Source organism: Anopheles coustani, chromosome 3, assembly GCF_943734705.1.
Source record: "Anopheles coustani chromosome 3, idAnoCousDA_361_x.2, whole genome shotgun sequence".
Lineage (NCBI taxonomy): Eukaryota > Metazoa > Arthropoda > Insecta > Diptera > Culicidae > Anopheles > Anopheles coustani.
In genome coordinates, this window is record NC_071288.1 from 31,012,709 (window position 1) to 31,036,347 (window position 23,639).

The window sequence follows — 23,639 nt, forward strand, 5'->3', positions numbered from 1 at the left end:
CCATATTGTGTTAATATACAGTTGGTTAATTCTATGCTTAGTTTAAGTGAAAAGCTTTCTCTCAAACATTTCAACATGAAAATCTGTCGTGGCTTAAAATTGTATATAAAGTAGGTTCTTGCTATAAAATTTATGGAGTCATCGACATCGTTGTCATTCTACAATCCACACGATAATCCGTGATATACGGTACTAGCAGCTTGCAAACACCTAGTGTACGCGTTTAGTGCTCCAGGGTGCGCTGATGAGAGTACGCAGATATCCAACGCATTACAGCTGGAAGATGATCCTTCTAAGGAAAGGATTTTCTTTCTACACCCTCCCTTAGATCTCCGCCTAGTTCTAAATCTATCCCCGAAAGACCTGATAGCCCGAATAGTTTGTAGGGGAGGGAGTGGATGATTTGTGATTTCCTCACGAACGTAGCGTCTCGGTTGCTACCAGTCGACGTCCTGCCACCCGTCCCGCTCCGCAGCCGTCCCCTAGTCGAGTACGAGGGCGTGGAACTGGAGGGCCTCCTAACGCTCTCGTTATATGGGAACCTCCAGCACTGTCGTACGCAAAACTGGAACACGGCAAACAGGGCAAAACGGGCGCATAAGATCGAGAATCGTTCACCGACCGTTCTTTACAGTTATTTATGTGCGATGGCAAACGTCTCATAATTAGTGGTTAAGGTCGGGCGGTCCGTATCGCTCCATATATAGGCAGCACAACTGGGCTGCGCTGAGGCAGGGAGTCCTCGATGATGATTGGAGCAACCGATATATGCTTCGTAGAACCGCATCGAAGTCGGTGGGGCGTTTATGGATGCTCTGCTGCTGCGGTAACGCCGGCCCCGGGTCCCTTCGGCCACCCGGGTCGAGTGCCGGACGGATGATTTTCAGGTTTATTGCTTTCCTTTCCTCAATGATGTTGTTTCTATGTTGGTTCCGGCGACAGTTTCGATGGCCAACAACCTCCACCGAAAAGTGGCTAGGATTGGGCTAGTAATAACGATAATCATTGCACCGATACGCCTTCTTCCCCCTTTATTTGTGCTTCTTTCCCTCGGCTTGAGGTCGACTAGGTTCACGCTAGAAGTTCAATTCTTCCCCCCGTGTGCCCGACGATGCTTCCATTCTGACAAACAACAACACCCTGTACCGAAGAAAAACCTTTAGTAGGCGCCGACGCTGACGTCAACGTAGCCCGGCGCGACACGGCACGTTTCCCTAGCGACCCCATCGCAGTTGCCAAAGCAACAACCGGACGCCGTTGGCTGTGTGTTTTTCAGTGCGCTTTCCATCGTACCAGTTGTGGAGCAGGAAACGAACGCGAAAAATCGCCAACGCACACCGGACGTCATCGGAAGAAAAATCTGTCGGTCGGAAAAGCGCGGCCGGTCTCTTTGACGAGGAATATCAATTAAACGCGAAGGTTAGAGAAGAAATAACACTCCGCCGACGAGAAGAGCGATGAACGATCGAACCGGTGACGACGAACCGTCGTTCTCGGTGTCGGGCACGTCGGCGTCCGGGTTGGCCGGGCCGGGGTCGTCGCACGGGGCGCCACCGGCACCTCCAAAGTGCCGGAAGGATGTAACCGTAAAATTCCACCTCATGAAAGCACAAGTGGTGGCGCACGCCTACCCGCGCCATCACACCGTCGACGAGGTGCGGGAGCACATCGCCTGCAAGTTTCAGGTGAAATCGAAGTTTCTGGTGCTCCGGCAGGCGGGGGCGGAAGTGCCCGGCCATCGGCGGCTCGGCGACATTTGCGTCAGCGAGTACAACGTGTGCGACCTGGAGCTGCTGCTGTCCGAAGCCGCCCGCGACGAGAACGTCCTGCTCAACCTGAAGCTGTACTACAAGTGGGTGGAAATCATTTCCTCTTCCAGACTAGTTTCGTTTTAATTTATTTTTTCCGATTGATGAATTTTGAAATTGGAGCTCTGAAACTGACATTAACAGTTCAATTTTATTTCACAGCTATTCGGGTAAACACCTTTGGTCATTATGTAACGTCTTATTGCTTATGTCGGAGGTATAATTTTGTGAAAAATAATCAAAGAAAATTAAACCAAGTTTAATTTTGCTGAACGAAGCTGTATATTTTAAATGTCGGTTTTTATGTTTTGTACCTGTTCAATCGATTGTAAAGTACACAATATTCTGTTTAGAAGATAGTACAGAATAATGATTTACGTTTCCTATGTTTCCGTGTGAAAATTTAATATCAGTTCAGGGCAATATTTCTACCAAGGCTGGTAATTAATGACAGAAAGAAAAATATCAAGACCAAGAACTGACCCTGGCTCTACGCTACATCTTATTTTGGAACTCTAATTTGTCACTGAAATATCTCCGAACAGGAACCTGACACTCCCGGACATCATCACGGTGCGTATACCGAGTGAAGACGGCAAACCGAGTCGGGATGTGGTGGTCGAGATAGAGAACCAGGTAATCACCAAACCCTTCGTAGGTGGTTACATCAACAAGCACAGCCGTAAGTACCTTTCCCGGGTGTTTTCCCACGTCAACCCGCGACGACCTAACGACAGGTTAGCTTCCCCTCGCCAGACATTGAGTATCATCATGCGTTCACCCAGACCGGGCCACCGTTGGAAAGGTTAAAGGGCCCGGGGCAAAAGTACAGCCGGGACACACAGACCGTATGCGAGCGACACACGACCACCACCAGCATCCCCCGCAGCCAGGGGGTACAGCATTCCGGCCCGGTGGCATTGATACCCTCGCCCCAGACGGTTCCCAGCGGCCACTGTCTGGTGGCGCACGTCCCGTACGAATCGCATGCCGAGCTCGAGCGCCGGCAAGACCTGGTCGGCAAGGTGCGGCTCATCCAGCGCAACTTCCGGCGAGTGCTGTGGCAACGGCTTATCAGGAAGAGTGCGGCCGAATGGAGGTAGGTACCGTTTCGTCGGCAAATGGTTCGTCGGGTTCGTCGCTTGGTGACATTGATTGATTTCGAAAGCACTTAATTAACCTTGACAGGCGTGCGGGGGAAAAGGTGGGCTGCGTGCCGCGACAGTACAGTTCCCACCCTCGTCGGAGTGGAGGGTGTCGGTGCTAAATTGCTTCAATTGTTTGCCACACTTTTCCCGGAAGCGCACATTAGCAGATCGTAAACCTCCGGCAGAACGCACCACGCGGTGAAATCTTTTCTAAACAAGGTTGAAAAAAGAACCCCCGCAAAAAAAAAAAGGCTCACGGCCAATGCTAACGAGTCGCTGGAGAGTCACACGCCCATCGGCCAAAATTGTGCGGCAAACTTATGCTAACCCATGCTTCCGTACCGATTTTATTTTTCATCTTTATTTTCCACTTGAAGATCGGCCCCGGCGATCCGTTGGCGAAAAGTAGCGGAACGCCGGAATTGGCAACCGTTCCGTTTTTTTTTTGTTTTGGAGCGCTTCGGGACTCCAATTTAACTGAACCAAAAGGTGCGCACCCTTCAGGGGATCTGCTGCGTTTCCATACCCTCTCTCCTCGCCGAAAAGTATACATCTAGGGCACACTTGCAGAATTGCTTGGCGCTCCTGTTTTTAATCGGCCGCCCGGATTGCGGTGGGTGGCTAGAGGTACCTTTATCGGCCACTTTCGTCCGCCTGTCCGTTCGTTAGTTCTCTCCCAGTGAACAAATGCCGCTGCCGGGGGTGTTTATTGCAATCGTGTGTTTTCCTTTTTTTCATCTCCCTTAAGTTTAGCTTCATTAAACGATGCGGGAAGAATAAATACTGCGCGCTATGCGATTTATAATTAATCGGCCCCACTCGGGATGGATAATGATGGCCTGCATAGTTTTGCCCGTGGATGCCGCGGTTAAATGGGCCGCTGGCACGCTGGCCGCTCGAGGGCGTGGGCTGTGAAGCAGCGCCAAAATGCTCGATACAAAATGAGCGGAAGAACCAAACGGACCTATATCTATTTATATATCGTCAACAATTAGGCAGTTCAGGTGTGTGCAAGTGCAGTACGCAGCACTGTGGCGCTCGGTTTTCTTTTATGGCCCTGTTCCCTTTGGTTTGCCGGCTGGAACCGATCGCTCCGGGGACGGGCCCCAGATGTGCCACGGACCTACCGCAATGTTTTTGTGCGATTTATTTGAATTTTATACTGCCCATTTGTCTTCCACTTTAACGTCCGTCTGTTCATTAGGGTTGGATAGTACAATAAAAGAAAGAAGTTCGCACCTTCAACGGTCCCAAACCGTCCGGCTGATTGTAGCCCATGTTCCGCGGTTTGACCCGATCTTAACTCCTCGCGATCTTCGATCAATTGGGCCATAAAGACTGACCTGATGATTTCCCTGACAGCGGTGCAGTTAATGAGACGCGCTTTCGGTGTGAGGGGAGTGCGGCTGAATGTCCCATTAATTCCCGGGCGGGGCAAATAGGGCGATGGAAAACAGAACCGCTCATTAGAACGGATCGGGCCCCTCGGGACTGGATCAGTTGCGTTACGTTCACTTAGCCCGTTACACGCTGCCCAGAACTCGGGCGAATAATTGCACCGCTCGGCGCGTAAAAAGACGAAACGACGGGGAATCTTTTTCCCTCGGCCAGCGCAAGGATTCGGCCCCGGTGTCAGCAATTCTGCGCAATCGCTCCGGCGAAGTATCACGCCACGATTAATCGCGGACCATTTTCTGCCACCCCGTACCGAGCGGAATGATGGTTCAGGCTCGTGGGCGGAACCGCGGACCGATCCGCGATGATTGCTACCTTACGTCGGGCTCAGGTTGGAATTTATCGATCACTTCCTTGCACCCGCAAAGTGTTAGCGAAACGGTGCGCGCTGGACGCCACCGTGGCTACAAATTAACAAGCTTATCAGCCTGCCCTCCCCCATTCGGTGCCAACCGCTGCCAACTGCCAGTGAAAGTCCGCGGGCTACGCTTTGCGCTCGTCCAAGGATGCCCCATTCATCCTGGCCCCATTTTTCCCCCTCCTTCGTTCTGTGGCTGGGCTTTCCACGCTCCGCTCTAACGATTATTGTTCGCCGTGCGGAATATTAATTCATTAGGAGGATTTGTTATGGTAATGGATATTGTCGCGTAAATGTCGAAGGCAACCAACGAAGCAGCTCGAGTTGGTGGAAGTGTGTGAGAAAACGTAGGGAGCCCATTTTTCTCCGATCGCTTTAAAGCTGGCATTACCTCGTATTAATCTTGCTCCGGTTATTTTTCCACTTACGTTCGCCCCCGTTGGAACTAGTTTATTAATTTTTTAAATGAATCAAACGCGGATAAACGTCCAGTCTCAATTTCGTTATTGAGTCGTTCAGAAGAGAAATGATTATGGAAATGCATAGTGTTTGTTTTCCCCTGTTCGAAGAACGAACCTCGGAGCTAAATTGTATGTGAAGGGGTGTTTTCTCTAACAGCTTCCTCTCCGATTCCGTCGTCTAGAAAGTCCTTGTTTGTCCGAAACGAAATATATTGATGTAATTTATCACCAATCGACTCAAGAGCGTTACAGCAGCAGCAGGAAGCGAACGAAACAGACGCCCAGAGGTCTAAAGCGCTGGCGCACAACAAAACGTGCGTCGCCAGGACATTCCCGCGGACGAAGGAGGAGTTCGATGCGCTGTTCGCGCAGATTCACTGCTGGAAAGAGAACGAACTGAAGCTGATCGGCGAGAAGTACTCCGGGGCGCCGAAGATCGCCGAGATGAACATCCTGCTCGATAAGGAAATCCAGCTGCTGAACGGCGTCGAGCGGCAGCGGCGCGCCATCCAGAGGGAGCAGACGGAGGCGGTGGTCGAGCGGCAGCTGGCAAAAATCAGTGAACCGAAGCGCTGGGTTGGCTGTAACAGTTGAGTGCGGTGACGGCCGAAAGAACCGAACCGGGAGAGGGCCGTGTGATTGATATCTTCATGTTTTGTGTTTGTTCCGTTTTCCCCCTCGCTGATTTATGTGGACGCGGGCGACGCGCAGACCGTGTAATCGAAATGGAAACACCCCAAACGCAACGGGCCCGCTTTCTGCTGCTGTACTACCAGCGGCTGAAGATGTTCACCCAACCGACCGGCACCGCCGCCAGCGGCAGTGACCCGCAGGAACGGGTCGCCCTGCTGGACGAACTGTCGGACGTGATCGTGCACGAGTGCCACCCGGCCACGGAAGAGGTACAGTATGCCGCCATCCCGTTTACAATTTAATCACAGTGCCCATTCCCATTGCCGGAACGAACGTAATGTTTGCAGTTGGAAAATTTACTCCAACGCGAGCGGAAACTGCTGTTGTGCAATTTGGGCTCGGAAGACTTGTCGCCGCTGAGGAAACGCCAGCTGGCACTGCTGGCCGAAATTATACGATCCGATCCGGAGAAGGCACGCGAGAGTAAGTACTACTGGATTGCTGTAAGAGTTGCAATTACTCAGTTTCGTTTGTTTGCTTTGCACTTATACCGTTGTTCTTCATCCGATCCGGGACAGAAAAAGCGACCAAGCTGTGCCGCAAGTGCAAAAAACTTCGGCCCACGCATGCCTTTACGGTGCACACGCGCCAACGATCGGCCGATATTTGCGGCCACTGCTCGTCGCTGCTCGGCTCGACGGTGGACATTGCCGTGTACCGTTCGATCCTGCGTGCCGTCCGGCGTGACGAGCGGAAGCGCGGCTCGCTGGCCTCGTATGCGTTCATCATTCAGGAGAATGACGTTAAACACATCGTGGAGAACATCTGGCACGGCCATTCTATAATCTCGAACGCCGCCGACCGGGCCGACCTGATGCTGCCACGCTGGAACGTGGCCGAGTGCTGGTCGCCGTGGAACTGCGTCTGCTTGACCGAGCAGGAAACGCGGGCCCACCTTAAGCTGCAACGGCTCGACCGGTACTACCAGCCGAGCGTCTTGAAGGAAATTCAAAGCAAGCACGCCCTGGCCCGGTCGGTGTTTGGCCAGCTGCGTGAAATCGATCAAGAGTTTACCGAATCCGGTGACTGGTGGCAGGTCGGATTGAATGGAAAGGTGGTATAAGGAATGTGGTATCTTAAAATTTCAAGTACTTTTCGCACACTTCTCGAATAAGCACCCGTGTCTCACGGATAGTGTTGGTATTACATTAACTTTTGTTTATTTCCTCTTCCGAACGGCAAAGCCGACAGCGGCCGCTTGATTCTATTGTTTGCTGGTAACGATCGACTTGAACTTTTTCTGCAGATACTCGACGCGTTTCAGCAGCTTATCACTGGTGTTGAACTCGCTGTACGGTATCGATAGGACGGTGTACCCACGTTGCTCCAGTAACCGCATGTACAGTATCTGCATGCCGTTCAGGGCGGCGTGGGGCCCCTGACACATGTCGTGGTAGTCATGCACCAGTAGTGCAATTCTGCAAGAGAAATAAATATTTACAAATATAAACGAAATCTGTGGATTTGCCCTAGGGACATTGAGCAGCTACCTCGTTCCTTGTTCGTGTTCCTTGTCGACGGGTAATGGTAAGCACTTCTTGTCCAGGACACATTCAGCATCTATAAAACGGAGAAATGGTTTAATTATCAACAAGGTATACCGATTAGTCACAACACCCCTTAACCAGAGGATCCCCTCAACAAACCTTTTGGGATAACAAATGAGTCAGGTTAGCAAGTAAACACAAATTAACACTCTTTCGGCCTCTTCTTCGTTGTACCAAATAAATAACAAGTACAATTTGAATCCCGAACACTCTAGGTTACGATCCCCGTAACATTTTAGAACATCAAATCGAGAACGGGCCTTTCGAACGAATTTTAATTTTCTCCTAACCTCATACACAATAAACTATCTGTATCACAATTAAAACAGATCGTTTTTGATTTTTCGAATTTTTTGTTTTTGGCTAAATTTGAATTTTCACGACTCACAAATTAACTCTCGCTTCAATTTGGCACGTAACAGTGAGCGGTTTCGGGTGGAACTTCGTCAGGCCCAAAACCGCTCAAATGTTGTAGTGCCAGCTTAATATCACATCTGTTAACTTACCAATCGTGAATCCCATTGTAGTAGCTTGACTGATTTTGACCATGCTCTCCGACGGAATGAGGCTCTTTAGTGCGTCCAGCATTCCCGTGATAAGCACACGCTTTTCCTTCGTCGGTTCGAACGGCACAAACAGGTCTACCTGGTGGGCGGCAAGTAGCAGCTCTTTCGCACCGGGCACCCGTTTGGCTGCTGCGGCCAAGTTAAGTAGCTTCATCTTCATCGACGGCTGCACACTGCCTCGACGTTCCTCTTGCAGTCGGTGGAAAAACTCCGGATTCAACACGGACGATAGCTGATCGCCAGTCACACTGTTAAGGACTGTTAACGACCAAACCGTATTGAGCCAGTCGGCCGACCGAATGAAGTCATTCTCCGTGACGTTCACCACCAGTTTCGCCTTGATCGCGTCCATACTGATCGGTTCGTAGTTGAGCGTCGCCAGTGACAGCAACAGCGATCCGAGCTGGGTCGGTTTGCACAGTTCGTGATGTGCCGCTATCCAGCTGGTCAAGTTGTCCAGTACGGTCCCGTCGCGGTACCGGAGCATACCTAAGCTCGTCAGGATCGACACGATGGGGGCAATTTTGTCCGTATTTTTCGCCAGCTCTTGCTCGAGATCGGAACATATGCGAGCGGTCAGCACCACGTCGCGGTAGTTCAGGGAAGCCATGGCATACAGCATGTCACCACATTCCTTCAGGTTCAACTGTCCCGGATTGCTCGCGATGTTGAACGAAAGCGAACGCAGCAGCGGAATGCTGCGCTTCTTTTTCATCGCCAGCGAAGACATGACCTTGATCATCTGAGGTAGCGTTAGTCCGGCAATTAGTTTTGCTGCCTCGTCGTTCGCCGTGATCCCGAGCACCGTCTGTAGATCATCGACGTGTAGGTCTCGTTGCTTTGCTTGACTCGAAGGCTTGGATGATGTGGCGCGTTGCTGTCCAGTTCGTCCAAGCAAGCTACAAAGTTCGACGAAACGGGGATCACTCTCAAACTCCGACAAGTTTGCTTTCTTTATAGAGCTCCACTCGGCCAAGATTGAAACAATCTAGAAGTCGAAAAGGGAGTTAACACGAGAAGGAATAAACGAAGTTTCATTACGTTACCTTCAACGCTTGTTTCCGATTCACTTTCGTGACGTCCGCAATTGCCAGAAGTTCCGTGACGGTGTTTGCCTTCAAAATCATTTCATCGATTTGGATGTCCTGCTTTTGGTCGGCTGCCGGCGTTTCGTCCTTACCGGGGGGCTCATCGTTACGCAAGGATGCAAAAGCAGCGGCAACGATAGGATCTAAAAAAGAAAAGAAGAAAAAATGAGATCGTGTAATTGCAACTACAAGAGGACAGTTGCAGCTTTTGTTACTTTTTGGTACACTCGAAACACTCGTCACTCCCGGTGCGGTTCGGGTGAGGTTTGGTTGCACTTTTTTCCGGTCTCCATTAGCGTCTACCGCCAATACTTTGGCTGCGGTTGCACCCGTTGATATGCTGTAGCCGCGGGTGCTTAAACAGAAACCGATACTGCGACTGATGCGTCGTAGGCTCATCATTTCTGTTTATTTTGTAGAAAGATGTAAAAAAAACTTTCACAACCGAGTTTGCGACATTTTATGTAATATGTGTTTATCGTAGCGCAGCGCACACATGTTTGGGCGTCATGTTATGTATTCGTCTGAGGGTTTAGTAATAGGCTATCAAGGGGTAATAACATTACGCACGATCTTGTTCGGCGAATACTTACTTCTTAACTCTAAATTTCAACCAATCAATAACTTATAAACTCTTAAAAATCTACTAAAACTAACCGGATGATTTGACTGCCGTGATTTACCAAAACATGTCAAAGTGACATGTTGATGATCTTAGCCAACCTTCTGCTTGGGCACCTTGATCGTGTCTCGTCTAAACTACTAACAACCTTGGGAGCCTGTCAATTTCAGTCATTCACAGTGCGAAGAATAAAAAGAAAGGCAGCTCTATCGCAATTCTTTTTTTCAAGAGAATAATACCAGAAATCACCCTGGTTGCCAGGATCACATCTTATCAAAATGCATTAGTTCAATTTAAGCATCCATATTCTAACATTAGAAGCCCCCGTACGCATTTTCTAAACAAAGAATGAAAAGGTAAAGTGCAGCTGTAGGTGTTGGACGCACTGTAGCTGTCTAATATTTTTTTCATTGTCCACAAAACGTCAGATTTAATCGTGGAATCGTAGCGAAAAAAAGCAGTCTCGTCCGAAGTGTTGTTGCCCACTGCCAGTGTCCAAAGTTTCGCTTTTGTTTCGTCTTTAATTTTCACCTTCTATTAGCTTTGATGTTGGTCCACTCGTAAGTTGTCCACCAGGACAAACTATTGTTTCTTCCGCCAAACCCACACGGTAGACCCCCGGTTCACTGTTGCGTTCGCTCGGTTCGGTTTGGTTCGGTTTGGGTAGGTGAAAGATAGCTGCACACCCTGGGCAGTGTAGTGTGTTTGTTTGAAAGCAGGAGGAAAAAATAGAAGATACGCACCGGGCCACACTAAATTTAATCCGTGCTTAATTGAGCTTTAGTTTGGTTCCTGTGAACCCGGCTGTGATCTTAACGATCACGGGAACCAGTGGACCTTCTTCTAGTGTTGCACCCAAACCTCTAGCGCGTTTGGGTTTCGACAGGAAAGGCAGTTCAGCCCAGCGCAATGAGCTTCTTGTTGTAAGTATTGAACCGTGTCGGGTCGTGAAAGGCCTGATCTATGCTGATCCGGACAACTTCCATTGAGCGTTCCATTTTCTTGCCCCTGGTCCCCGCAGTCGATCGAGTAAAACATTCAAACCAAAGAAAAACATCCCGGAAGGCACACATCAGTATGATCTTATGAAACATGCAGCTGCGACGCTCGGATCAGGCAACCTACGAAATGCGGTACAGCTTCCTGACGGCGAAGATCTCAACGAATGGGTTGCAGTTAATAGTAAGTTATCGAGACCAGAAAACTATAACGGGAGTATACTCCTGCATGATTCACTTTCTTTGCCTATCGCCATTTGGCGTGACGAAAATCGTTCGCAGATGGTTGTAAAGTGTTCCGCCAGTACCACGAACGTCACGTTCAACCATTCCGCGGATAACAAATACGCGATAGGGCGCAATGCGCATGATGTGATGAAACACACTTGACCGCACCTCGGCAATCGTCTAATAATATTTGTAACCCTTTGTTTTTTGTTTTTGTAGCGGTGGACTTCTTCAATCAAATCAACATGTTGTACGGTACAATAACGGAATTCTGCACCGAAGACACGTGCAGCATTATGTCGGCCGGGCCCAAGTACGAGTATCACTGGGCGGACGGGCAAACAGTGAAAAAACCGATCAAATGTAGCGCCCCCAAATACATCGACTATCTGATGACGTGGGTGCAGGACCAGCTGGACGACGAAACGCTTTTCCCGTCGAAGATCGGAGTACCGTTCCCGAAGAACTTTATCAACATCGCCAAAACGATCCTCAAGCGGCTGTTCCGGGTGTACGCGCACATCTACCATCAGCACTTCTCCGAGGTGGTCCGGTTGAGCGAGGAAGCGCATCTCAACACTTCCTTTAAGCACTTTATATACTTTGTGCAAGAATTTAATCTCATCGATCGCCGAGAGCTGGCCCCGCTGCAGGATCTTATCGATAAGCTCATTACAAAGGACGGCCGATAAGCGTTTCATTCCGCCGTTCATCTATTCGCATACGTAGTAGTATCAAAGCACATAAACCACAACCACCCCCTTCATGCTGCCGTCGTCGAGTCAAGACAACAAGACAACACTCCCGTGGAATCCTTAAAACGTTTGAAAAAACACACACACACACAACCATCCCAAATCGCCCTGATACCACTCACTAAGCTAATTTATTTCTTTTAACCCTTACACGTTCTCGAATGTTTTAGACAGATACGATTTTAATCTTAAGCTTTTACCAACGTCGTCCACGTGCGTTTTCCGCCACCCGGAGGGGCAGCGCTGGAAGCCAGCTCTGCACCCTTGACCAGGGTACCACCGGTGGCTATTGTTAGTAACGTTTTATGAAAACGGATACTGTGTCCCACGAAACTTTCTCCGAATCGGAAGATGAAATCCGTACTTTTAGTTGAGAAAAAGAATAGTGTATATACCGTCTTGAAAATGCATTTTGTGTTTCTTTTTTTTTAATTTGCTTTTCCCGTTCCCGATTGTTCGATGTTGAACTATTTTATGTTTGAGAGGGCAAGGTGCAGAGGTTCGTGTTTCAGAGTGCAAGGTGCCCTTAAATCGTTCTTTTTCCACCAAATCCAAATTTCCTCAAAATCGATTATTGACTTTATCGGTCAAAATAATCGATTTGATTTTATGATGCATTGTTCTCGCGTCCATACGCGGATAAGTTCAGTCCCCGTGGACGACCGGCAGATTGTGAATTACGCAAAGCAATGGGCAAACGGTAGCAGAAGATCTGTTGGCTGGGAGGAGTTTGAAGAAAAATAAAATCTTCTTATAACGCATACCCTCAATTGCATTCAACCCACTCGACAACAATCTAAGCCAAACCACCATCCCGTACCGTTGCGTTTGAGGCACCGAATATGCAAAACTCTAGCCACTGAAAACATATGTCTGTCCAGGTATTGTGTGCAATTGTTTTACTCGGGCAAAATTACTAGAATATGCAAGCAAAAATTGAAGCAGCATCATTGCTTTGACTGCTTACCGATGGGAAACAAAGGAGAGAAACGGGAATTTGTAAGAAAGCAGGGCCAATGAACAAATGAAAGGTATGCTAAAAGCAGCGCCAATAATGACTGATCAACGGGAAAAAGCACAGGGCAGCACCAGTATAGAGATGCATAATTATGATGATAATAATATATACAAGAAGTGTACTCAAATCACACGTGGCGTTTCAAGCACACTTTCGTGTGTGCAGTATGTGCACTCTCTGGCTGTTGTTGCTTGGTGAATGTAGTGTACGTGCCGCGGTTTCTAGGGCTCGGAAATGTAAAGATAGCTTGTAGGGGAGCACACGGTCTAGAGATTTCAAAATTGAGCGTCAAGCGGATGGCGCTTTTGAGGGTGAGAGGGCAGGATGTGAACGCCGCATTAAAATATATGATGACTGTAGATTTCTTTAACCCGTGATGTTTTCTGTAGAGCGAAAGAAAAGTGCAGTGCCCACCTGCATACACTGACCACAGTCAATCAGATTTCGATAAGTCAAGCCAACTTGATAAGCGAATGACAACGATTACGGTATCCATTGTTGGTTATGATTTAATGAGTCGATGTTATCGGGAGCCGATAGATTTTTTTTTTGCAAAAATGTGCTGATTGTATTGATGGTTGGTTGTGTTCCTTTTTCACTTATTTAATATTTTTCCTTACATTATTTAATAAAATTGCCTCATATTTCCTTGAAAATACCGTGGTCCTGTCCGTGAGACTTACAGATGGAATACATTCTGTTCCATTTGAACAAAAAATGATTCATTGGCTTGAACTGTTTCCCTCCAGTATTCCGCCAGTTGTTGATAACTTTCGCCACTACCGCCCAGCTCCCTGGGTAGGGTGACTAGATTCTCCATCTTGGATCCCTTCCTTGAGATTGTAACACGTTCCTTCATCTTGGCGCTCATGAAGCTTCTAGAAAGTTTTGAATTCAGAAGGAAAATGCAATGTTTAGCGAAAGGAACCATGAGCGAAATATAATTAAACATAAAATACGCACCTGAAAACATTTAGCACAATGTTCACATGGACCGGCACGTTAACGAACTCCAGCACCTTTGGTTTGCAGGGATAGTTTTCCCAGCTTTCGACCGCTCTGTGAACAGAAAGAAGGCGAACCAGCACGTATATAGAATGATGAAATAAAGAACGTTATCTTTCCACGAGTCCAACGCTGCAGTGTTACGTAAAACATGCCGATCGTGTTGGACGTTACATACTTTTTGATCATAGAAGGAGATAGTTGTAGAGCGTGGCCAAGCGTAACGCCCTGCATATCGAAGATGGCGACGACCCCGTGAATGGATACGGTTTCGTCCAGGTACATGAGCAGATCGAGGATCATCTTATCCACCTTGAACACGTTGTCCTGCTTGTGCTTCTGGGGATTGTGGGCCGACGTTCGGATGATCACGACCTGCCGGTTTAGTGCATCCTTCTGGTGAAGCGGAAGGAACACGCCAATCTCCAGCAACTCCTGTATTTCGGGCCTCCGTGGATTCCGATCTTTGAACCATTCCGTTAGCTTCTCTCGGTTTTTAAGAAAGCTGAAGCGAGAAAAGATTTGTTACTTCGTAGCACTGCATTATTCCAGACGGTGCATAAAACCTACGTCGACAGTTTGCGCTTCGTCTTGTCGATGTTATACTTTGTCGTTCGCAGAAAGTATAAAATCAATTTTGATTCCGTAGGAATCTGAAGTTCCGGTCGTTCCTCCAGCAACCATTGTTTTACCGTTGCGATGCTCTCTGTTCGTAGCGCGTCCGTTTCTTCGACACCATTGCCAACGTGGATTAATTCACTGCCTGCATTCGCTGTCTTCATGTCGACTCACTTTTGTTGCAATCGATGCACGTCTAGAACAATTAAAGAACAGTTCACAGTGATCCCTTTTGGGCCATACAGTCACAACATTTCATCTGCCACGACAGACGACGGCACATTTTAATCTGAGCATCACCTTCCAGAGGCACAAAGTTGGTTAGCTGTACCGGAATTTTTGATAACGACTGATAACGTCCGCGCTCTGCGAAGCTACAACAAACCTCAATTAATTACACCATTTCGTGACGATTGTCGCTTGTAGCGATCACTCGATGGGCTATGCACATCATGAGACGGTAGCCGTTTATTTCTCCCTTGAGGACGGTGTTTTACACAATCTGTATGTGAGGCAAAGATTACACAAAACGCGGAAATTCTACCACGCACATTTGGCTTGAATAAGCTTGCGCAGCTTCAAATGCAATAAAAAACTGTTAACGCTTGCTAGATTGCTCCAGCCCGTCAGCTGTTTCCGTTTGTTTACGTATAGCAACGTCAAAACGAAAACAAACATTTGGTTCGTGCAGCAATTTGCGGTGCCATTTACAAGTGATTTACAAGTGATTCCTACATTTTGAAGTGTTGAATTAAGCAAAAAGATGCCAATAGTAGGATATTTTTGAAGTGAAGTGAAATCTGCGCTGAATCATGTGTAGTCGATTTATAGTTTTGCACAATCGCTACTAGTAGAAACTGATGAATCATCAGAACGGGTTGCTTCGTTGAGCTTTATTGCATGTCGTTTTCGTTATTGCAACGATATCACAAGGCCGACCTATGGCTTGCACAATCTGTACAAAATCGTTCGGATTCTTCAATAAAGAAGTAAGCAAAGCAACCGTACCACAGAAAACATGTTAATTAAGCCTTCAATTTCCATTGCAGCATGGTTGTCCTGTGTGCAAATTTTCATTCTGCTCCGGATGTCTCAAGTATAAGCTCGTACGCGATGGGAAGAAGCTGAATGTTTGTCTACGATGCTCCAAACTCTCATCAATTGCCGTACAACCAAAACGAACTAACGAAACAAAAACTCCTCCATCGTTGGTGAATGATAGCTCGTCGGCGGTGACGCTCCTTGACGAGCCGATTGTTAGTGAAGTGCCCCGTGCCATCACTGCTGAACAACCCTTACAGCCGCAAGATGACGATGAAATTCGAAGAAGATTGGACGCATTGAAGGTAAAGGTTCCCGATGAAACCGATCCGGATGCAGGAGGTAGCTCTAGCAGAGAGGCCGGGGATAATACTGACCTTGAAAAAAGGCTGGCAGCGTTGAAAGGGGTCGAGTACAGGGACTACAAGAATGCCGCCCAAAAGTTCCTTGCGCAGGACAATCGCACTGAAGAGGAGCAGGTACAGGATTTGATTGGAAGATACGCAGATGAAACTAAGCTCGACAAGGAGCTTGAGAGCAAACGTATGGAACAAGATGACGAAATTATGCGTCGTTTGAACGCACTTAGAGAATTCCGTACCGGAGGCATAGCGGATGGTGCCACAACGAGTAGTGGCCCATCACGCCCGGCCCTTCCGGATAGCGACTCCGATGACGGTTTGACCGATGAGGAACTAGCCAAAAAGCTGGCGCAACGGTATGCGGAAGAGGGAAAACTGGAGGCTAAATTACCACCGGCCGATTCGGATGAAGAAGTCCTAAGTCCCGTGAAGACCTCTCCACGACCGGGTAACGAAGGCGATGAAGAGGAACTACCCTGGTGCACGATCTGCAACGAAGATGCCGTGTTGCGGTGTCTAGGTTGCGATAACGATTTATACTGCAATTCTTGCTTCAAGGAGTTTCACTACGACGAAGACCCGCGCGAGCATAAGACCTTAGCTTTTAAACAGAAGGTTAAAAAACATAAATGAGCTCCAAAAGGCTTTGAACAGCTCCTGTTTGTTTCCATTTGCTTGCTGTTATTTAATATTTAGCTTCTTGGTTTCGTTTGCTGCAATTGGTTACTATTGATGCACTACATTCGGAATGTGGTAAATAAACAAGATGATATATTGTGTATTTGTAAGGATAAGTTTATTTCGGTACACTGAATTGCCATGCTCGAATACACTTTACATGAAAAAAGAATGTAAAATAAAGGAAAATATAAATTTGCTGAAAGAAGATTTCGGTAATTCTGACCATTATAAACTGGCCGTAACTTCTATGTATCTTATTATGTCAATGCCTTATATGCCACAAACTAATCTATCGTTTAGAAACCAACAAAATGCTAGTGGATTATGCCTCAGCTGTTCCATTTTTGTTTTTCTTTTTTTTCTTCTTCTTCAGCTCACCGTTCGAAACGTCGGCCACGGCGGACGAATCGTTCAGGACCGATTCGTCGGCGGCATCTTCTCCGTTCGTGTCGTTAAACTTCTTCTTTTTCTTTTTCTTTTGCGGCCCATCGACACCGTTGCCGTTTGCTTCTGCCGCCGCGCTACCGTTCGTATCCTCCAGCGCACGCTTATTTTTCTTCTTTTTCTTAGACTGCGCCGCCTCCGTCTGAACCACCTCGAGGGCCTCCTTCATGACATCCAAATTTTTGCGCGGGACGGTTCCGCTTTCGTAGAACTTCAGCCGATCCTCAACCTGCTGCTTGAGTGCCTCACCGAACACCTGGGTGGGTGTTTCGGTGAAACAATCGATGCGGGACGCAATCGTACACTTGTTGGCCAGGAAACGCGAAATGCGTCCCTTGTTCTTTAGCGTAGCGCGTGAAATGAACGCAGAGTTGAACAGCAAACCGTACTTGGGTGTGTTGCTCTTGGTCTTGAGCGCACGGAAGAGTGCCTTTTCGGCGCCCAAAATTTGCACCGTCGACGCGGGGAACTTGGCCAGATTGGTCAAACTGCCGGCCTTCGAGATGAGCCGCGCACCGACCTGATCGCCGATTAGGGCCTGCAGGTTCGGAGCGACGCTGTTCATTTTCGAGCCTAGATAAGCGGCCAGTTCCTGTCGGTAGTCGGACAGCCGGACCACCCGCATGGCAAACATTTCGATGTTCAGCAGGTCGATCACGGAAATGTCCATACCCATGGACATTTTTGCCGCATCGATGATGGACTGTGCTTTCTCCGCGTCCATCACGATCTCCTCGAGTCCGACAAGACTTTCTTGCGTGAGCGATTTACGATCCTTGATAAAGTGCGCCACCTTAGCAAACAGATAGTTGTCGTTGACAATTTTCACCAGCTCTGGGAAGTGGTACGAGTACCACTCGCGGATACGCATCGAGAACGTATTGACGTCCTTGTCCAGCTGGTCCAGCAAGGCGATCGATTGGATGATCATGTTGTCCGAACGGTGCACGTTAAACTTCACCTTGCAGCGCGAATAGCTGTGGCCCAAACCGAGCTGCGCCACACCAGCCGACTGGTCCGTGAATCCCTTCACCATGTTCACGAAGTGGTGCCGGATGCCGCGCAAAATCTCCGGCACGGCCCCAATGTGCGAACATTGGACCTCCAGCGCCTCGGAGATTGCAGCACCAAGCTTCGCGTCGGCCACACCCAGTGTGACCTTCTTCTTCGACGACTTAGGCAGCGTCGTGTCCAGGAAGGCGGACAGGTCGTCCGGCAGCAAACCCTCGGAGATGGCGTTGACATTGTTCAGCGCAGCCATGGCCGTCTTGAACGGATGAAAACCGACCAGCTTCACGATGGCATTGAAACGAGAAAGGTCCAAAACCGATGCTTCTACCTGCGGCAGCAGCATACCGATTTCCTCAAACTCCTTCACGCTGAACAGCCCATACCCGGCCGCGTGCTCGTACAACACGTACATGGCCTTGACGGGGGGAGGGTAAACATGACCGAAATCTCATTAATTGAACACAACCAACATGTAATAACTGCATAACAGTAACCTACCATCTTATGCACGCGGTTTAACACCCAATATGAACAAAACAACAATAATTTTCTTGTTTAATCGTCCAAAAGCACAGAAATCGAACCACCAACATCAAGCGGTGGTGCGTGTTTATGACAGAAAACAACACGCGGGTCCGGACATTTGACAGTTTGACGGAAGTAGTTCAGGGCCGAAAAGGCCTTGATTTGAAATTTAGGTTAAAGAATCCAAATTGCAAATATCTTTCCAATACCTTAACCAATTATCACAAATGACCCCTCAAACGAATGGTCTATTCACGACACCTAACTTTATCTGAAGTATGCTACTGCATTTTGACCATCTTGATCTTGATGAAACAAAATATATGCCACTCTTCTCGGAATAAACTATGTTCGGTAAATCAGTTAGTTTCTTAATTATTCTCAAAAAGGGTTAGAGTGTTCGTGTTGTTTGAATTTAATTTGAATAATATTGTCAAATATGCTGCTTTTCTTCCGTAAATCGGATTTGGAGATCCGGATCTCAGAATTGATTTGAGTCGAAAGATTCGAATCTCATATTTCCCCAACACTACTTCGGACAGCAAACGGAAGTCAGTTATTTAGTTTTTAACCAAGGTTTCTTGAAGCATTTACAGGTTGTAAATTGTGTTGTTGTTAGCAGTTTGTCAGTGCATTGTTTACAAAACATTCTAGATTTTTCAGCTTCCGAAGATCAACGTCGATTCGACAGGTCCCAAGCGACACTCCGGCTCTGAGAAGTTCATTTTCTCTTCTCAACTCCATATGAAAAAAACGGCCGGTCGACTCGCCGCGTGAGAAGTTCACTAAACTGTGGACAGAGGGGGGAAAGGAAAGCAGAAGGTCCTCTCACAGGCGGGTGCGGGGTAAGAATGATGAACGCACCGGCAGATGAATATATTCATCATGATCATGCGCCGACGAACGTTCATGGACCCACGCCGGACCACGCATGCGCCGAACCGCACTTTGGGCACCATGACGGACAGAATGCAATGTGCCGCGAATAACAATTGAAATAAAATGTTCCGCATTTTAATCAAAGTTAAACATTTTGTAGTGACACATTTGTGCCCAACTAAAAAGGCATATTTGTATATCTCTTTCTGTATAACAAGCAAACATGTTTTGTCAAACGCGAATAAGGAATTGAGTTTTATAATTTTGTCCAGACAAGTGTTCATGGTGCGGAGCGGTTAATTCGGCGCATGCGCCGACCGACGTTCATGAGCCCACGCCGATCCGGACGACGGCGTAGGGCAAAGCGTGCCCACTACTGCTACGCCTGGATTCGGACGACCAAGTAGAGCAAAGCTTGTCCAGCACCTTCGCACATCATTTGCACATGCTGGTTGTTTATGTTTCGTCTACGCCTTGCCGCGTAGCGAACAGTACAATGGAACAGGAGCAGCTGACCTTGAAAGGCAATAAATCATAACTTTGTCGTGCGGTTTCTGCAAAACTACAAATGATTGAAAGATGTTTTCTGTGACAAAGTTGTTTCTCTTGAGTATATCTTTCATTTGAAATGTCGTTTGTAAAAATCGGACAAAGAACAAAAATATTGACAAAATTGAATTATTTAGCAATCTGCAACTTTTCAACTGTTAGACGGATTTCCACAAACGACATTTCAAACGAAAGATATTCTCAAGAGAAACAACTTTGTCCAAGAAAACATCTTTGTATAACAATAAGATAATGAAAGAACGCCACGCTAAGATGTAGCTAAACGATATGAACAGAGAGCTTATCGCTGAGCGCGTGCGATTGAGTTTGTATGCACCGCTTTAGCCGACTGTGTGTGTTCGCTCCGAAAATGCCGGATCAAAACAAGAATCAGCTCGCTGGGGTTTGTGACCCTACTTCCAAATACGCTTCTAAAAATAGCACCACGTATGCAGCGTAGCGATTAGAGTCCATCCGATGTAAAACAAAACTCAGTATGAACGGGTAGGGTAGCAACGGACTTGGTGCATCACGGGTACATTAATAGCCCAACACACCAAAGGTTTCGGACTGGTGAAACCAAACGGTAAGTATAAAACTTTATAAATAAAGATAAATATATACACTTCTCTCCCTCAGGCTTCCAAAACCAACGACCGCCAAAACACCGAACTACCAGCCGAGCAGAACACATGAGGAGGTTCGGCGGCCGCCACCGCGAGGCGGAGTCAACACCGAAGGAGAAGAACACAGAGAAGTGTGCGAACGCACACACCCTACTTTATGACATTTAAAAGATGAATTTTTGAAGATTCATTTTATGTCCAGCGAGTGAACTATGGTCAACTCAGCGCGAATACCTGACGTCAAGACGACGTCTAGGGGACCGATTGTGTTCATGATGAACGCTATAGTGAGAAAATTCACGGAGCGTCCCCCGGGGTGTCTTCGAACGAGTTCGGTCTGTTCCAGTTTTTTCGAAAGAGCAGTTGAAAAAGAAAAAAAAAAAAAGGATAAAATAATCGGCAGGGAAAGTTGTTAGTGAGGGAAAAAAAAAAAAAAAAGGCTACTGAGGAAGTGTCCGGTAAGAAAGTGAGGAGGACGGAAGGATGGGGGTGCACGACCCCGGCGGTGGATTGCTCCGCAGCAATCCATTTAGCATACTAACTGAGGACTCAACGGCGAAGAGGAAAAAAGTCACCAAAAAACACGTGGACATTTACGAAACCATAACCTACGAGGATGAAACCTTTATGACAATGGAGTCAGAAACGGCAGGATCAAACTTTGAAAAAGTGAACCCATTTCTACTACAAAAAATTCTAATGAATAATCTGGGAGAGAAACCATTAGAGGCACGTAGGCTCCGTGATGGAAAGATGCTTATAAAAGTAAAAAATGCCAAACAAGCTGAAAAACTAAAAAAAATAAACAACATAAATAACGGAAAAACCAACATGAAAGTGAAAGTGACAGAACATCCCACGCTAAATGTCGTGAAGGGCACCATAAGAAGCTTTGATATCCCGGGGGACGCTCCGTGAATTTTCTCACTATAGCGTTCATCATGAACACAATCGGTCCCCTAGACGTCGTCTTGACGTGATGTATTCGCGCTGAGTTGACCATAGTTCACTCGCTGGACATAAAATGAATCTTCAAAAATTCATCTTTTAAATGGCATAAAGTAGGGTGTGTGCGTTCGCACACTTCTCTGTGTTCTTCTCCTTCGGTGTTGACTCCGCCTCGCGGTGGCGGCCGCCGAACCTGCGAACCGCCGAAGCCTGAGGGAGAGAAGTGTATATATTTATCTTTATTTATAAAGTTTTATACTTACCATTTGGTTTCACCAATCCGAAACCTTTGGTGTGTTGGGCTATTAATGTACCCGTGATGCACCAAGTCCGTTGCTACCCTACCCGTTCATACTGAGTTTTGTTTTACATCGGATGGACTCTAATCGCTACGCTGCATACGTGGTGCTATTTTTAGAAGCGTATTTGGAAGTAGGGTCACAAACCCCAGCGAGCTGATTCTTGTTTTGATCCGGCATTTTCGGAGCGAACACACACAGTCGGCTAAAGCGGTGCATACAAACTCAATCGCACGCGCTCAGCGATAAGCTCTCTGTTCATATCGTTTAGCTACATCTTAGCGTGGCGTTCTTTCATTATCTTATTGTTATACAAAGATGTTTTGTTGGACAAAGTTGTTTCTCTTGAGAATATCTTTCGCTTGAAATGTCGTTTGTGGAAATCCGTCTAACAGTTGAAAAGTTGCAGATTGCTAAATAATTCAATTTTGTCAATATTTTTGTTCTTTGCCCGATTTTTACAAACGACATTTCAAATGAAAGATATACTCAAGAGAAACAACTTTGTCAAAGAAAACATCTTTCAATCATTTGTAGTTTTGCAGAAACCGCACGACAAACTTATGATTTATTGCCTTTCAAGGTCAGCTGCTCCTGTTCCATTGTACTGTTCGCTACGCGGCAAGGCGTAGACGAAACATAAACAACCAGCATGTGCAAATGATGTGCGAAGGTGCTGGACAAGCTTTGCTCTACTTGGTCGTCCGAATCCAGGCGTAGCAGTAGTGGGCACGCTTTGCCCTACGCCGTCGTCCGGATCGGCGTGGGCTCATGAACGTCGGTCGGCGCATGCGCCGAATTAACCGCTCCGCACCATGAACACTTGTCTGGACAAAATTATAAAACTCAATTCCTTATTCGCGTTTGACAAAACATGTTTGCTTGTTATACAGAAAGAGATATACAAATATGCCTTTTTAGTTGGGCACAAATGTGTCACTACAAAATGTTTAACTTTGATTAAAATGCGGAACATTTTATTTCAATTGTTATTCGCGGCACATTGCATTCTGTCCGTCATGGTGCCCAAAGTGCGGTTCGGCGCATGCGTGGTCCGGCGTGGGTCCATGAACGTTCGTCGGCGCATGATCATGATGAATATATTCATCTGCCGGTGCGTTCATCATTCTTACCCCGCACCCGCCTGTGAGAGGACCTTCTGCTTTCCTTTCCCCCCTCTGTCCACAGTTTAGTGAACTTCTCACGCGGCGAGTCGACCGGCCGTTTTTTTCATATGGAGTTGAGAAGAGAAAATGAACTTCTCAGAGCCGGAGTGTCGCTTGGGATACAATTTCTGACCGAACAGGAAATCCTTGAAGGTTTAAGAGAACAAAAAGCGTCGGAGGTAACCATCATAAAACGAAAAGACAGTGAGGGGAAGATCGTTAACACGAAGATGGCTATAGTAACGTTTAAGACCTCCAGACTACCAAAATCAATCGACTTTGGGTGGTATCCTCTGCAAGTAGAACTATATGTACCGCGGCCCATGCGCTGCATGACCTGCATGAAATTGGGACACACGAAGAAGTGGTGTAGAGGGGAGAAAACATGTGCTCAATGCGGTTTGAAAGAACATGAAGAAGATTGTACACAGACAAGATGCGTAACGTGCGGCGACAGCCACCACACATTAGACAAGAATTGCCCAGTATACATTGATGAGATGGAAATACAGAAAATAAGAACGGAAAAAAAAAGTACCGTACACTGAAGCTAGAAGAATGAGAAGGGAAGCATGCCCTGCCATCCCCCGAAAATACACCAGTGAAAATATAAGCTTTGCACAACAGCTCACACAGAAAAACAAAATTAACCCTATAGACACCAATAAGTCACCCGAAATCATAAGCACAAAACAGAACACAACACAGCATAAAACAGAAAATGAAACACAACATAAGAC

General features: G+C 47.2%; 6 protein-coding genes across 9 annotated transcripts; 3 read left to right on the plus strand and 3 right to left on the minus strand.

The window, feature by feature from the left end:
* The first annotated feature begins 1,457 nt into the window (after window positions 1-1,457).
* On the plus strand, window positions 1,458-6,986 carry LOC131259201 (IQ and ubiquitin-like domain-containing protein). The gene is made up of 7 exons (XM_058260640.1): window positions 1,458-1,852; window positions 2,354-2,490; window positions 2,565-2,907; window positions 5,473-5,819; window positions 5,942-6,132; window positions 6,211-6,346; window positions 6,442-6,986. The coding sequence occupies exons 1-7, from the start codon at window positions 1,458-1,460 to the stop codon at window positions 6,984-6,986; spliced, it is 2,094 nt and encodes a 697-aa protein (XP_058116623.1).
* An 80-nt stretch (window positions 6,987-7,066) lies between these two features.
* LOC131272447 (FAST kinase domain-containing protein 4) lies at window positions 7,067-9,815 on the minus strand. Of its 2 annotated transcripts, none has more exons than XM_058274177.1 (6): window positions 9,718-9,815; window positions 9,340-9,528; window positions 9,083-9,267; window positions 7,977-9,024; window positions 7,414-7,483; window positions 7,067-7,341 (listed from the first exon to the last, which is right to left on the minus strand). In XM_058274177.1, exons 2-6 carry the CDS (start codon window positions 9,524-9,526, stop codon window positions 7,128-7,130), a joined length of 1,704 nt encoding a protein of 567 aa, XP_058130160.1. In that variant the 5' UTR covers window positions 9,527-9,528; window positions 9,718-9,815; the 3' UTR covers window positions 7,067-7,127. The 2 variants fall into 2 exon arrangements, with proteins under 2 accessions (XP_058130160.1, XP_058130159.1); XM_058274176.1 differs by having other exon boundaries at window positions 9,782-9,798.
* A 390-nt stretch (window positions 9,816-10,205) lies between these two features.
* LOC131261100 (MOB kinase activator-like 1) lies at window positions 10,206-12,137 on the plus strand. The gene is made up of 3 exons (XM_058263013.1): window positions 10,206-10,669; window positions 10,768-10,928; window positions 11,192-12,137. The coding sequence occupies exons 1-3, from the start codon at window positions 10,656-10,658 to the stop codon at window positions 11,662-11,664; spliced, it is 648 nt and encodes a 215-aa protein (XP_058118996.1). The 5' UTR covers window positions 10,206-10,655; the 3' UTR covers window positions 11,665-12,137.
* A 1,162-nt stretch (window positions 12,138-13,299) lies between these two features.
* On the minus strand, window positions 13,300-14,995 carry LOC131258507 (retinol-binding protein pinta). 3 transcript variants are annotated; one of them, XM_058259835.1, is made up of 5 exons: window positions 14,754-14,995; window positions 14,321-14,564; window positions 13,929-14,255; window positions 13,709-13,804; window positions 13,300-13,623 (listed from the first exon to the last, which is right to left on the minus strand). In XM_058259835.1, the coding sequence occupies exons 2-5, from the start codon at window positions 14,530-14,532 to the stop codon at window positions 13,425-13,427; spliced, it is 834 nt and encodes a 277-aa protein (XP_058115818.1). In that variant the 5' UTR covers window positions 14,533-14,564; window positions 14,754-14,995; the 3' UTR covers window positions 13,300-13,424. The 3 variants fall into 3 exon arrangements, with proteins under 3 accessions (XP_058115818.1, XP_058115816.1, XP_058115817.1); XM_058259833.1 differs by having other exon boundaries at window positions 14,669-14,995; XM_058259834.1 differs by having other exon boundaries at window positions 14,321-14,995.
* Window positions 14,996-15,079: 84 nt separating this feature from the next.
* On the plus strand, window positions 15,080-17,954 carry LOC131259136 (abscission/NoCut checkpoint regulator). The gene is made up of 2 exons (XM_058260561.1): window positions 15,080-15,357; window positions 15,418-17,954. The coding sequence occupies exons 1-2, from the start codon at window positions 15,310-15,312 to the stop codon at window positions 16,402-16,404; spliced, it is 1,035 nt and encodes a 344-aa protein (XP_058116544.1). The 5' UTR covers window positions 15,080-15,309; the 3' UTR covers window positions 16,405-17,954.
* Window positions 16,546-18,539, minus strand: LOC131259131 (nucleolar protein 56). The gene is made up of 2 exons (XM_058260557.1): window positions 18,406-18,539; window positions 16,546-18,322 (listed from the first exon to the last, which is right to left on the minus strand). Exons 1-2 carry the CDS (start codon window positions 18,406-18,408, stop codon window positions 16,775-16,777), a joined length of 1,551 nt encoding a protein of 516 aa, XP_058116540.1. The 5' UTR covers window positions 18,409-18,539; the 3' UTR covers window positions 16,546-16,774.
* Window positions 18,540-23,639: the final 5,100 nt, after the last annotated feature.